At 42.8% G+C, this 13,353-nt stretch overlaps 1 protein-coding gene across 2 annotated transcripts in view; it reads right to left on the bottom strand.

Annotated features, from left to right (window-relative positions):
* The window catches only part of ATP10D (ATPase phospholipid transporting 10D (putative)), a 121,699-nt gene that overhangs the window by 41,288 nt on the left and 67,058 nt on the right, over positions 1-13,353 (bottom strand). For both annotated transcript variants that reach the window (XM_068278532.1, XM_068278533.1), the window contains exons 8-10: positions 7,739-7,866; positions 3,180-3,432; positions 26-264 (exon numbers count right to left, since the gene is read on the bottom strand). In XM_068278532.1, coding sequence (XP_068134633.1) covers positions 26-264; positions 3,180-3,432; positions 7,739-7,866 — 620 coding nt within the window. The remainder of the gene's footprint in view (positions 1-25; positions 265-3,179; positions 3,433-7,738; positions 7,867-13,353) is intronic.

Below are 13,353 nucleotides of genomic sequence, written 5' to 3'. Positions count from 1 at the left end.
TCCTTTTTAAGTAATACGTACGTACCATAGGGCTGCTGAACGCAACGTGCCTTGGATGCGGCAGAGAATTTGATTTATCGCCGTCTCCTCTCAGTTCTAATCCACTTGCAGATAACTTGTTCAGTGACTTGTTGCTTGGCATACTTCTCACTGATTTTGGGCTCTGACTTTTGCCCTTGCAGGTTATAACTTTAGAGGAGAAAGGCGGCTCAATCACGTCTTCTAAATGCGGATCAGGCTCCTGATAGGACTGCAGTCGCTTTGCTGTAGATGCAAAGGCAGCATTAATGCCCAAGCAAAACAACAGAAGGAAAGAAAAACAAAAAAAGCACATAGTTATAACTACCACTATTCACCAGAGCAAAATGGCAGCTGCATTTCTGCTCAACTTTAGGTTTCAAAGTATACTACTTACTGGCCAACTAAACAGATTGAAAAACAAAAGCCTTCATAAGAGGTTACATACAGGTCCTTCTAAAAAATTAGCATATTGTGATAAAGTTCATTATTTTCTATAATGTACTGATAAACATTAGACTTTCATATATTTTAGATTCATTACACACAACTAAAGTAGTTCAAGCCTTTTATCGTTTCAATGTTGATGATTTTGGCATACAGCTCATGAAAACCCAAAATTCCTATCTCAAAAAATTAGCATATCATGAAAAGGTTCTCTAAACAACCTATTAACCTAATCATCTGAATCAACTAATTAACTCTAAACACCTGCAAAAGATTCCTGAGGCTTTTAAAAACTCCCAGCCTGGTTCATTACTCAAAACCGCAATCATGGGTAAGACTGCTGCTGTCCAGAATGCCATCATTGACACCCTCAAGCAAGAGGGTAAGCCACAGAAAGAAATTTCTAAACGAATAGGCTGTTCCCAGAGTGCTGTATCAAGGCACCTCAGTGGGAAGGAAAAAAGTGTGGCAGAAAACGTTGCACAACGAGAAAAGGTGACCGGACCCTGAGGAAGATTGTGGAGAGGGACCGATTCCAGACCTTGGGAGACCTGCGGAAGCAGTGGACTGCATCTGGAGTAGAAACATCCAGAACCATCGTGTACAGGCGTGTGCACGAAATGGGCTACAGGTGCCGCATTCCTCAGGTCAAGCCACTTTTGAACCAGAAACAGCCTGACCTGGGCTACAGAGAAGCAGCAATGGACTGTTGCTCAGTGGTTCAAAGTACTTTTTTTTGGATGAAAGCAACTTTTGCATGTCATTCGGAAATCAAGGTGCCAGAGTCTGGAGGAAGACTGGGGCGAGGGAAATGCCAAAATGCCTGAAGTCCAGTGTCAAGTACCCACAGTCAGTGATGGTCTGGGGTGCCACGTCAGCTGCTGGTTTTGGTCCACTGTTTTATCAAGGGCAGGGTCAATGCAGCTAGCTATCAGGAGATTTTGGAGCACTTCATGCTTCCATCTGCTGAAAAGCTTTATGGAGATGAAGATTTCATTTTTCAGCACGACCTGGCACCTGCTCACAGTGCCAAAACCACTGGTAAATAGTTTACTGACCATGGTATTACTGTGCTCAATTGGCCTGCCAACTCTCCTGACCTGAACCCCATAGAGAATCTGTGGGATATTGTGAAGAGAAAGTTGAGAGACGCAAAACCCAACACTCTGGATGAGCTTAAGGCCGCTATCGAAGCATCCTGGGCCTCCATAACACCTGAGCAGTGACACAGGCTGTTTTAAAAACACTTTTTTTTATTGGTCAGATGGAATATGCTAATTTTTTGAGTTGAATTTTGGGTTTTCTTGAGTTGTATGCCAAAATCATCAATATTAAAACAATAAAAGGCTTGCACTAAAGTTGTGTGATGAATCTAAAATATATGAAAGTCTAATGTTTATCAGTACATTACAGGAAAATAATGAACTTTATCACAATATGCTAATTTTTTTGAGAAGGACCTGTACGTATAACAATATATGGAGCCTGAAGCAGCGGGAAAAATGCTTCTACCAGCCCCCTTCAGCCATCCTGGGCCTCCTAGTCACTCACTGCTGCTCCGGTTCCCCGCCGCCAGCTAGATTTGTTTTTGCTGACTCGGAGTCCGTGGGCTGCCACGCGTACCTTTGCACGCATTCCCACTGGTGTAGGACACATACATTTCTACGCGTTGCAGGTAAAAATGTATGTGTTAATGTTCGAGATAGCTTTCTGCACCAGTGGGAATGCATGCAAAGGTACGGGTAGCAGCCCACAGACTCAAGAGTCAGGAAAAACTAAATTAGCTGGCGGCGGGGAACCGGAGCAGCAGTGAGTGACTAGGAGGGCGCACGATGGCTGCATAGGGCCAGTAGAAGCCCCAGGTAAGTGAAACTAATTTTTTTAGGGGGGTGGGGAGCTGAAGTTTCCTTTAACTACTTAAGGACAGAGGTGATTGAAATCTACGTCCTGTTTTGGTGGTTACCTGGCTGCCAGGGCGTAGATTTCAATCACCGCCACAGCGCGCATCCGCCATTTTCGCCGCTCTCGCTACTGAATCCCCGCCGTGTCCCATCGCAGGTCACTTGCTCTGTCTATCTCTCTATGACGGCAGAGCCCTGTGAGCCCATAGGCTTACATCGATAGACACGGTCAGGAGCCAATGAAAGCGGCTCCGGCTCACATGACTCTGCCGTCATAGAGACGGCAGAGTGGACGTCCCGAGGATCCCGGCGTGCGGTGGTTGCGGTGGGTATGTGCAGCGATTCGTTGGGATTCCGTCGTTCTTGTAGCATCAGTCTCTGGTCCTTAAGGGGGCAGGGATCGCTGGTACTTAAGTGGTTAATATACACTGCCATACCTTACATCAGTGTTTCTCAAACCTGTCCTTGTGCCTCCCCAACAGTGCATGTTTTGCAGGAAAACTCACCTATGCACAGGTGGGGTAATTAGTGTCTCAGTTAGGTGGATTCCATGTAGATGAGACCGTAATTACCCCACCTGTACATAGGTGAGGTTGTCTGCAAAACATGCACCGTTGGGGAGTCATGAGGACAGGTGTGAGAAACACTGCCTTACATCATAGCATATGGTTTATAAAAACTGGAGGTGAGAAAGATAGCAACCAATCAGATTTAAGGTTTCAAGATGCTGACTGCCTGCTACAGACAGCAACATTATACAGCCTTTTCTCTGTTCTGCCTATCCCAATATTGCCATATTTCGATAAGACATACCATTGGCTTTATGACCATACTCCATACCGGCAATGCTGCACCTCCGGAAAACCATTTTGTTCTCTGTGAGAGTGCCTGTTTTGTCAGAGAAAATGTACTGCACCTGACCCAGGTCCTCAGCAATATTCAATGCTCTGCACTCAATCACAGAGTCCACCTTCTCACAATAGAAATCTTGGTCATTCTGGATGAAGTAGATTTGCCCCAGTTTAACAATCTCAATGGAGACATAGAGCGATATCGGGATCAAAACCTAAGAAACACAAAAACAACACCTTACGTCAACTTCAACCCTATACGCTTTAATGCAGTGTTATATATCCTTAAACATGATTGCAATACTGGAGTTGGTTTGTGTCTGTGTTCTTCCTGTTTTTTTAATCTATTTTTTGGCTAAATACACTCATCTATATTTTACTTTCATTATAGGCTGGTACTCCTGGTGTGTCAGTTGACTTCCTGTCAGACATCACTCCACTTTCCTGTTCTTTTTTGGTTCCTTTCCGTTAGCCGGGCGCATCCACTAGGGGGCGATAAAACTCCACCAGAGTTACATCTTTCCCTACTACCCATGGCGGCCTGGAGGGGGAATAGTAATTAACGCCACCTAGTGGTTGTGCCCGGCTAACGGAATAGTACTTTTTTTTTTTTTTGTTTCCTGTGACATACTTTGCATATACACTATTGTTGTGTACTCAGTGGTTTGTAAAAGTATTCGTCCCCTTGAAGTTTTCCACATTTTGTCATATTACTGCCACAAACATGAATCAATTTTATTGGAATTCCACGTAAAAGCCCAATACCATGTCCCTCAGCTAATCACCATGTCACAGCGTTTAAACTACAGGCTTCCTATGTCTGATGACATATTTTACTAAAGGTCCGATAGATAGGGCAAGAGGCATGACCATACAGCCATTCACATATGGCGTGTAATTATCCCTGCATAAGGATAAGTGCACACTAAAGCTGTGAGAGGAACAGAATATTATAACATATTGGAGAAAGACTAAGTACCCTTTTGCATGGTATTTGTGAAGGTCTTGAAGGTTTAGGCTACATTAAGGTTCTTTCTATCCTTATTGACATACAGAGATAAGAACCCTTTTCCTAATGAACTCATTTAGAGAAACCAAAAGTTGTATTTAAAAACAAAAAGAGACAAAAAGTTAAAGATGTTATCCTATGTGTCTATGCACACTGGAGCGATGAGGTTTTGTAAAAAAAACCTATAGCATTACATTTTGAAGAGCTTTTGAAACCTCTAGCGTTTGGGGAGCTTTTCTGGTGTGTCTCAGCCCTAAAAGAGAATATTGGGAGCAACAACACCATGAAGCCCAAAGAACACACCAGACAGGTCAGGGATCAAGTTATTGAGAAATTTAAAGCAGGCTTAGGCTACTAAAACAATTTCCAAAGCCTTGAACATCCCACGGAGCACTGTTCAAGTGATCATTCAGAAATGGAAGGCGTATGGCACAACTGTAAACCTACCAAGACAAGGCCGTCTACCTAAACTCACAGGCCCAACAAGGAGAGCGCAGATCAGAAATGCAGTCAAGAGGCCCATTGTACAGCTCAGGTGGGGAAAAAGGACAACTATTAGGGTCAGTTTCCACTATCGCGAATTCGCATGCGTTTGCCACATGCAAATTCGCATAGCCAATTCACGAATTCGCATAGCCAATACAAGTGGATGGGACTGTTTCCACTTGTCAGGATTTCTGAGCGTTTTCGTCCGCGTGAAAAATCCGCATGGGAGAGCAATCAGAATTCGCATACAGATATGTGGGTTTATGCAAATTTTCATGCAAATTCACACGCGAATTCGCATGGAATCAATGGAAAAGCACACAGGCACTGCCATGGTTAAATTCGCATACAGCGTCATTCATGCAAATTCGCATGAAAATTCGCATACACCCGCATGCGAAATTTGCATCCGCATGCACATTTTTACCGCAGCAATTCGCACCGCACAAGTGGAAATGGGCCCTTAGTCGTGCACTGCACAAAGTTGGCCTTAAGCATAAGAAGTCCCTTTTGCAGTTTGCCACAAGCCATGTGGGGGACACAGCAAACATGTGGAAGAAGGTTATCGTAAGAGAGCAGAGGCGCCAGCAGGATAAAAGGTAATAAAAGTTTTAAAATTTGCTGGGAGGCAGTGGTGGACTTACCTCCGGAAAGCAGACTCAAAATACTGTCTGAATTAAACAAATACATTTATTATTGGTACCCCAAAAGATGCAACACGTTTTGCAGGCACAGTCCGCTTCATCAGGCAATAAGATAGGGGACAAACAGCAGCTCGTCAGTAGCACTAATAACGCCATCTTTAGGGGTACCAATAATAAATTTGTTTAACTCACACATTATTTTGAGTCTGCTTTCTGGAGGCAAGTCCACCACTGCCTCTCAGCAAATTTTAAAACGTATTACCTTTTATCCTGCTGGCACCTCTTCTCTTACGATAATACTGTGTCCACCCCTGGTGGAGGGGTGACCTACCCCTACATTTCTGATCTACAGAGAGCGACATCTTAATCCTAAATGTGGACAGGTCTAATCTCCTCACCTGCATCTACAGTGGTTGCCTAAGAGGTAACCCATGTTTGTGAGTATATTTATCTCATACTTACATTTATCCATGGTTTCCAATACATACTACACTATATTGGGCTCTCTGTGTTTCTTATTTATGTGGAAGAAGGTGCTCTGGTCAAATGAGACCAAAATAGAACTTTTTTTGCCAAAATGCAAAACGCTATGTGTGGCAGGAAAAACTAACACTGCATATCACTCTACACACACTATCCCCACTGTCAAACATGGTGGTGGCAGCATCATGCACCCCCCGTGCATCTCTTCAGCAGGGACAGGGAAGCTGGTCAGAGTTGATGGGAAAATGGATGGAGCCAAATACAGGGCAATCTTGGAAGAAAACCTCTTGGAGACTGCAAAAGACTTGAGACTGGGGCGGAGGTTCACCTTCCAGCAGGACAATGACCCTAAACATAAAGCCAGGGAAACAATGGAATGGTTTAAAACAAAACATATCTTTGTGTTAGAATGGCCCAGTCAAAGTCCAGATCTAAATCCAATCGAGAATCTGTGGCAAAATCTGAAAAACGCTGTCCATTTAATCTGACTGAGCTCGAGCTGTTTTGCAAAGAAGAATGGGCAAGGATTTCAGTCTCTAGATGTGCAAAGCTGGTAGAGACATACCCTAAAAGACTGGCAGCTGTAATTGCAGAAAAAGGTGGTTCTACAAAGTATTGACTCAGGGGGCTGAATAATTAAGCACACCCCACTTTGCAGTTATTTTTTTTTTTTTTAATGTTTGGAATCATGTATGATTTTCATTCCACTTCTCACATGTACACCACTTTGTATTGGTCTTTCATGTGGAATTGCAATAAAATTGATTTATGTTTGTGGCAGTAATGTGACAAAACGTGGAAAACTTCAAGGGGGCCGAATACTTTTGCAAACCTCTGTATGTACTTATACAACTTTTTGTTTCTTTTCGTTTTTAAATACAACTTTTGGTTTCTCTAAATAAATGAGTTCATTAAGAAAAGGGTTCTTATCTCTGTATGTCAATAAGGATAGAAAGAACCATAATGTAGCCTATACCTTCAAGGCCTTCACAAATACCATGCAAAAGGGTACTTAGTCTTTCTCCAATATGTTATAATATTCTGTTCCTCTCACAGCTTTAGTGTGCACTTATCCTTATGCAGGGATAATTACACGCCATATGTGAATGGCTGTATGGTCATGCCTCTTGCCCTATCTATCGGACCTTTAGTAAAATATGTCATCAGACATAGGAAGCCTGTAGCTTTAAACGCTGTGACATGGTGATTAGCTGAGGAACATGGAAGAACTCCAGTAAATGCAACATTTCATCTCAACTGAGGGAAATTCAATTGATTTGCATAATTATATATAATATAATAACAGTTTTCTTACTCTAAATACATCTCTCTGACACTGCAGCAGTCCTTAGTAGGTTTTCGGGCTCCGCTGTAAAACTCACACTGGGGCACCAAGCTGCTTACTTATGTCACTGCTTGGAAACCATAATGCCTTTACAAAACAGTAACTTTTTTAGCCCAGAGTTCCCCAAACCTGTCCTCAAGGCCCACCAACAGTACATGTTTTGCAGGAACCCACAAACATTCACAGATGAGATAATTAGTGTCTCAGCAGAACTGATTAACTACCTCTGTTGATTTCCATAAAACATGCAGTGCTGGTGGGCCTTGAGGACAGGGTTGGGGCACACTGGTTTAGCCGACTTAATTTTACCACTGCTATGATAAGGAGGGACATTTATTGGTTGTTTCTGATTGTGCATCAAACTCTTTTGCTGATCTATGAATTTGAAGTGAATATAGTTTGCTGGCCTTACCAATGACTAATGGCTATGGTCTCTATTTATACAATGCCTAGTGTGCAGCTTACATGTACCACTAGCCATAATAAATGTACTGTATTTGAAAAATAACAGTTTACATGAAAATTACAAAACAAAAAAAAACAAAAAAAATCACCTGCAGAAGAATGATCATTGTCCAAAACATGTAGAAGGCAGCCAGTGCTGGAGGGGTTTGCTTTCCACTAGGCTCTGCTACATTAAAAATCGGGGGTTCAGGAAAACTCACCAGCCACAATCCATGCCCTTGATTTGAGAAACAAACCACAAATGAATGTCAGCCAAGCAAAGCTGAACACAGTATATATAACAATGGCAGCGATAAGGAAGAGAACTGTGCTGTAAACAAAGCAGAATCCGTTGAGGGAGATTTGCTAATACTGCCACATAGTAAGGAAGTGAAACCTGAAGTTAGAATAATAGGAATTAAGCAGTTCCTCTCTTCCTTTTACAGTACTTTATTTACCTGGCCATTGTGCACAGACACTCTGCCTGCAATAGTCTATGTATTACTGACCCAGAGTGTGTACACAGATTAAGTGCTGCAACTACACTGGCTGCATACTGGTGTCAGGTACTGGCTCACTGAAGGCAAACTTTCAGCACAGCAGGCAGAATCTGCTATTTTTTTTTATAAGAAACAACTGACAGCACCATACTAATGCTGGCCATGCAAACATTTCAATAGCATCATCCAGTGGCAATTTTGCTTCAATACAATTATCTATGCAGATCTATGCAAAATAAAGAAGCTGACACGTTAAAGGACCACTCCAGCAAAAAACTTCCTGAATGACTGACCTAACACTTCAGCCTGACAAATCCAATCCAGTAATGGTCATACAGACAACTCCAACTGCTAAGGAAGCCTTCAAGTGTCCACTAAAAAGTCCCCTCCCACCAACTAGTATGTGTGAAAGATAGCATGCCTGCAAGGAAACACATTAAAGTGTACCAGAGCTGAATGAACTAAAAAGATTAAATAGACTCTGCAACAACATTTTCAGCCTTATTTCTCCTATCCTACAAGTTCCTATACCTGTTCTAATGTGCTCTGGCTTACTGCAGCCTTTTCTAGTTGCACTGTCTAATATATCTTCTCTTCTTTTCTTTGTCAAGCTTTGTTGACCCAGAGAGGAAGGAGCTGCCTTTGCTGTGATAGGGACAAATTATGCACGCCCCCTCCAGGCTCACTCCTGTGTTCTTATTTCTCACTCACAGACAGGTCCCCGCTCTCAGTCTTAGCTGAGTCTGTGGCAAAAGGGAGCTGCCTGTCACATACTGACAACATAGCTCCCAACTGTCCCTTTTTCGGAGGGACAGTCCCTTTTTGGGAGCCCTGTCCCTCTGTCCCTCTTTCACTCTCATTCGTCCCTCTTTAAGGACGTTGTCCCTCTTTCTATGTAAATATATATATTTCTATACTAAACATGTGTTTGATTGACTCTAAACTTTATTCCCAACCTTTAAGTTGATATATTACTAATTTTAAAATGTTACTATGAAGGAAAATGAACCAGGATAGAAAGGGCCAGTGTGGTTTGAATTATAAAACAACATATGTTTCTTATGAAATCTTTATGGTATGCGTGACTAGAGGTGTGGTGAGGGTGTGGCCAGGGGTGTGGCAGGGGTGTGGCTTAAGTGTCCCTTTTTCTCATCTCAAAAAGTTGGGAGGTATGTGACAATTTGTTACCAAGACACAAGTGCAGAGCCCAGACTCCTGGCTCAGAAGAAACAGCTGTGTTTATAAAGGAGTCTGAGGATTCCTGTCACGCTTCAGTGGCACAGAGCCGCAGAGGCAGAAGGTAAAACGTTTTCTAAACTTGCACATAACATCTAAAGGTTGCATTCACTGTGTAATAATAAAAACTTGTCATGCAAACATAAGGTAGTATACATCCTGTTTCTTTTCAGTATACTTCCTGTTTCGGCGGCCATCTTTACTGTTTACAAAACAGTTTGTAAAACTGTTATTTTATCACCAATATTGCGGCAGAGAGCGGTGAAAATGTCACAGAGGGGGCTAGGAGATGACCCCGAACAGGCTGATATGTTTATTTATATAACATTTTTTAATACAGATTCTCTTTAAGGCCAGAAACTCACTAGAAGTGATTTTCTGAGTGCTTGGTGGTTTGAAAGCTCTTGCTAATGGAATGCTATGGGTGTCATCCCACTTGAGCGATGTGATTTTATAAAAATCCCCCATAGCATTGTATTAGCAAGAGATTTTTCAAATCACTAGTGATTAGAAAATCGCTCCTAGTGGGTTTCTGGCCTTATACATTACCTGGGGCTTCCTCCAGCCCCATGCGCTCGGATCGCTCCCATCCTCCGCAGGCTGAAGCTTCGGGAACCAGGTCCTCGCACTCCCGTCACTCGGCTCCAGTCTACGCAGGAGAAGTGCGCCCTCTACGTATCTCTCCAGCAGCTGCTGAAGAGATACGCAAAGAGTGCACTTCTCTTACATCAGACTGGAGCCGAGTGACGGAAGTCCGGGGACCTGGTTCCCGAAGCTGCGGGCAGCGGCGTGGGAGCGATTCAAGCGGATGGGGCTGGAGGAAGCCCCAGGTATGTATAAATCTTTTTAGTTCATTCAGCTCTGAGTCCCTTTAAGAATTGGACACAGGCTGAAATATCATGCCCCAATGCTTTTCTTATACTGGCAAGGGAAGGAGAATGAACAGATCTCACAGTTATATGATGCATATGTTTGCGTAGCAATAGTTAAAGTGGACCTTCTGTGCAAAAGTAAAACCCACACTGCAGAGGCGCCCGAACTTATAAACAGAGTAGCAGGAAAAAAAATGTTAAAAACCTGGCCACTTGTGTCATAAAATTCAGTTTCTATTGGTTAGTCACACCCCTTTCTGAAAAACTGCCATGGCAGTTTTGTGTTTTTAAGGGATTGTGTCATCTGTAGGCAGGAGAAGCTTTAGGCCCGGTTCACATTAGCATTCGCTAACCGGATTTTCCGGATCTGATCCGGACCACATACTGTACAAACGGAACGTACGTTCCGCATAGCAATGCAAAGGCTATGCGGACGTTCACATACGTACGTTCCGTACAGTACGGAGCCGGACCGGATCCGGACTCTTTTCCAACATGCGCTATTTTTTGTGTCCGGATCTCCGGCCCACGCATCCTGACCGGAGCCTGACCTGAGCCTGACAGCACCATCAGGAACACAGAAACCAATGGGAAACGGAAGGCACAGAACGCACTGCCTACAAAAACCTGACGTTCTACCCCACTTCCTATGCGTATCCAAGCGGCCATTTCGGATGGGGACACATGGGCCAAGCATGTCTGGAGTGGAGCAGCAGTGACAGACGTGCTGGAGCTGTGTGGCAGAATATCGGAGGTGGAGGTGATGCCTACAGCGGAGGAACCTGATTGTACATGTGCACCAGGTGCACCTACTGCTGACCCGAACATTTTTTTTATTTATATTTAACTATTTTTTGCCCATGGATCCGGATGGCAGCCTGATGCATGCCTGATACAAACGGACCGGATCCGGATCGGAACTGTACGGTTCTGATCAGGATCAGGTCAGGATCCGATCAGGATCCGGTCCGTTTACTTGCCAAAACGCAAGTGTGAACGGGGCCTTATACTGTGGTCTGACATGTGCTTCTACCTGAGCCACTAAGCCAGCCTATTTCAGAGAGATGAGGTGAAGATAGAAGTAGTGCAGTGCCAGAACAGTATGCTACATACTAAAGCGGCCAGTCATAGTAAGTGTCATTCTGGCTCTTTTTAATCTTGGAATTTTTAGCAGAGGCTCCGGACCTCAGCAGTGCCCTCAGCCCTCTACTCATTCACAGACCCAGGTCAGGTAAAGTGAATCTGATGTAGAGTTTTTTATGGCACCCTCTCCAGGAATAAAATATGTAAGCAAACAGGATTTAAGCCTGACGAAAGCTGCACAGCCGAAAGCTTGCTTACTCTTACTCTTACTCTTAAGTAAGCCAATAAATGGTATCATCCTGACTCATACGTCTTTCTTTTCCTTTAGACAACTCAGGGTTTGGACATAGAACATAATATATTTTTGAGTTTATTTTCAATGTGCCATAATGTCCTTTAAAGGTTATACAATACTGTAACATGCAACAGTGAAATTATGTAATAACAAAAACAGTACAGTACATGTTGTATGTGACAACAACTCTGTTTATATGAGAGATCTCTAACTCCAGTGTTTGTAAGTAGGAAAGTATTTGTAATTCTAAAAAGAAGCCAAAGATTACTTTTAGTGTTTAGTAAACAGTAATGTAAAAGTAGCAGGCTTCACTGTTGTGAATGAAGCAAAGCAATCTTAGGTGGTCTGACGGGCTTTCGCTGTAAAATGGAAAAGACACATACATGGCTTTAGCTGAATTAATTATAAACTATTTTCTTTTCATTCTCTTAAAGGGTACCCAAGGTTAGAGGAATATAGAGTGAGGTTGCCATATTTATATCCTTGTAAACAATACTAGTTGATAGGCAGATGTCTATCCTCTGGCATAAGTAGTATCTGAGCCAAAACCCTGCATTTGATTAATCCAGTAAAACCTGAGTCAGAGTACCGAATCTGCTGCATGCATTGTTCAGGGTCTATGGCTAAATGTGTTAGAGACACAGGATCAGGAGACTGCCGGATAACTGGCATTATTTAAAAGGAAATAAATATGGCAGCCTCCATATCCCTCTCACCTCGGGTTCCCTTTAAATATGTGGCTAAATGGTTAGCGCGCTGGCTTGTAATTCTTGGGTTCTGAATCTAAATCCAACCAAGGCTGATCTCTGCAAGGAGTCTGTAGGTTCTTACAACGTGGGTGTTTTTTTCTCCCACATCCCATATATCAAAGTGGGCTAACCGGCTTATGCCTCGTATTGGCGAGCAACTGTCTGATTGGTTGAGACATTTAAAGTGTGCTCATCTTTGGAGATAAAACAAGTTGTGATTGGTTCAACATGCTGTACAAAGTGCAGTGATGTGTCAACATTACACAAATAAGGAAGATAAAATAAATGAATATAGCTTGGCTATCTGGCATGTTCTTTTTTATAGTACGTATCCTGGATATGCTATTCCAATCATTTGCATAATCCCCTGTGCATATTTCTGATAATTTGACTGTTATTGGTTTACTTGTGTTCAATAAAGTTGATTTGAATAATCACAATAATAAATAAATGAATATAGCATATCTACCACTTGCTGCCAGCTGATGGCACTCCAACAATGGCAAGAATTGTGCCGATGAAATACCTGCTGCTCTTAGGTCACATAGCCATATATGGTTAATCCATCCCTTCCATTCTCTACCATTCAAATAGCAGATGCAATGATTCTGTTTTAATCCAGTTTTTCTCCAAAGCATACATACAAACGATTATTCTAAACTGTAAAACCATCTGAGCACAATGGCTGGGCTAGGAGGTGCATAAATCACTTTAGTGGGGATAGAGACAATGCAAATAAACCCTCTTTAGAAGAGTAGGGATGAGGTAAGGCCACATTCACACTACTGCACGTATGCTTAGACAGTGTATGCATTGACAGTGCGGTAAGTGCGTCCACTGAGAGGATGCGCTAGTGTAAGTCACACTGGCTGCTGTGCTTGGGTTGCCACCCGTCTCCAAGTACTTCCTCTGCTTTTCTCGTTATCCGCAACTTATCTGGAGAACAGGAAGCATGGGGCTTCCAGTTTGGTTGTAAAAAAAAAAAAAAAA

This window comes from Hyperolius riggenbachi, chromosome 1, assembly GCF_040937935.1.
Source record: "Hyperolius riggenbachi isolate aHypRig1 chromosome 1, aHypRig1.pri, whole genome shotgun sequence".
Classification (NCBI taxonomy): Eukaryota; Metazoa; Chordata; class Amphibia; order Anura; family Hyperoliidae; genus Hyperolius; species Hyperolius riggenbachi.
This window is presented reverse-complemented; position numbering and strand designations above follow the sequence as displayed.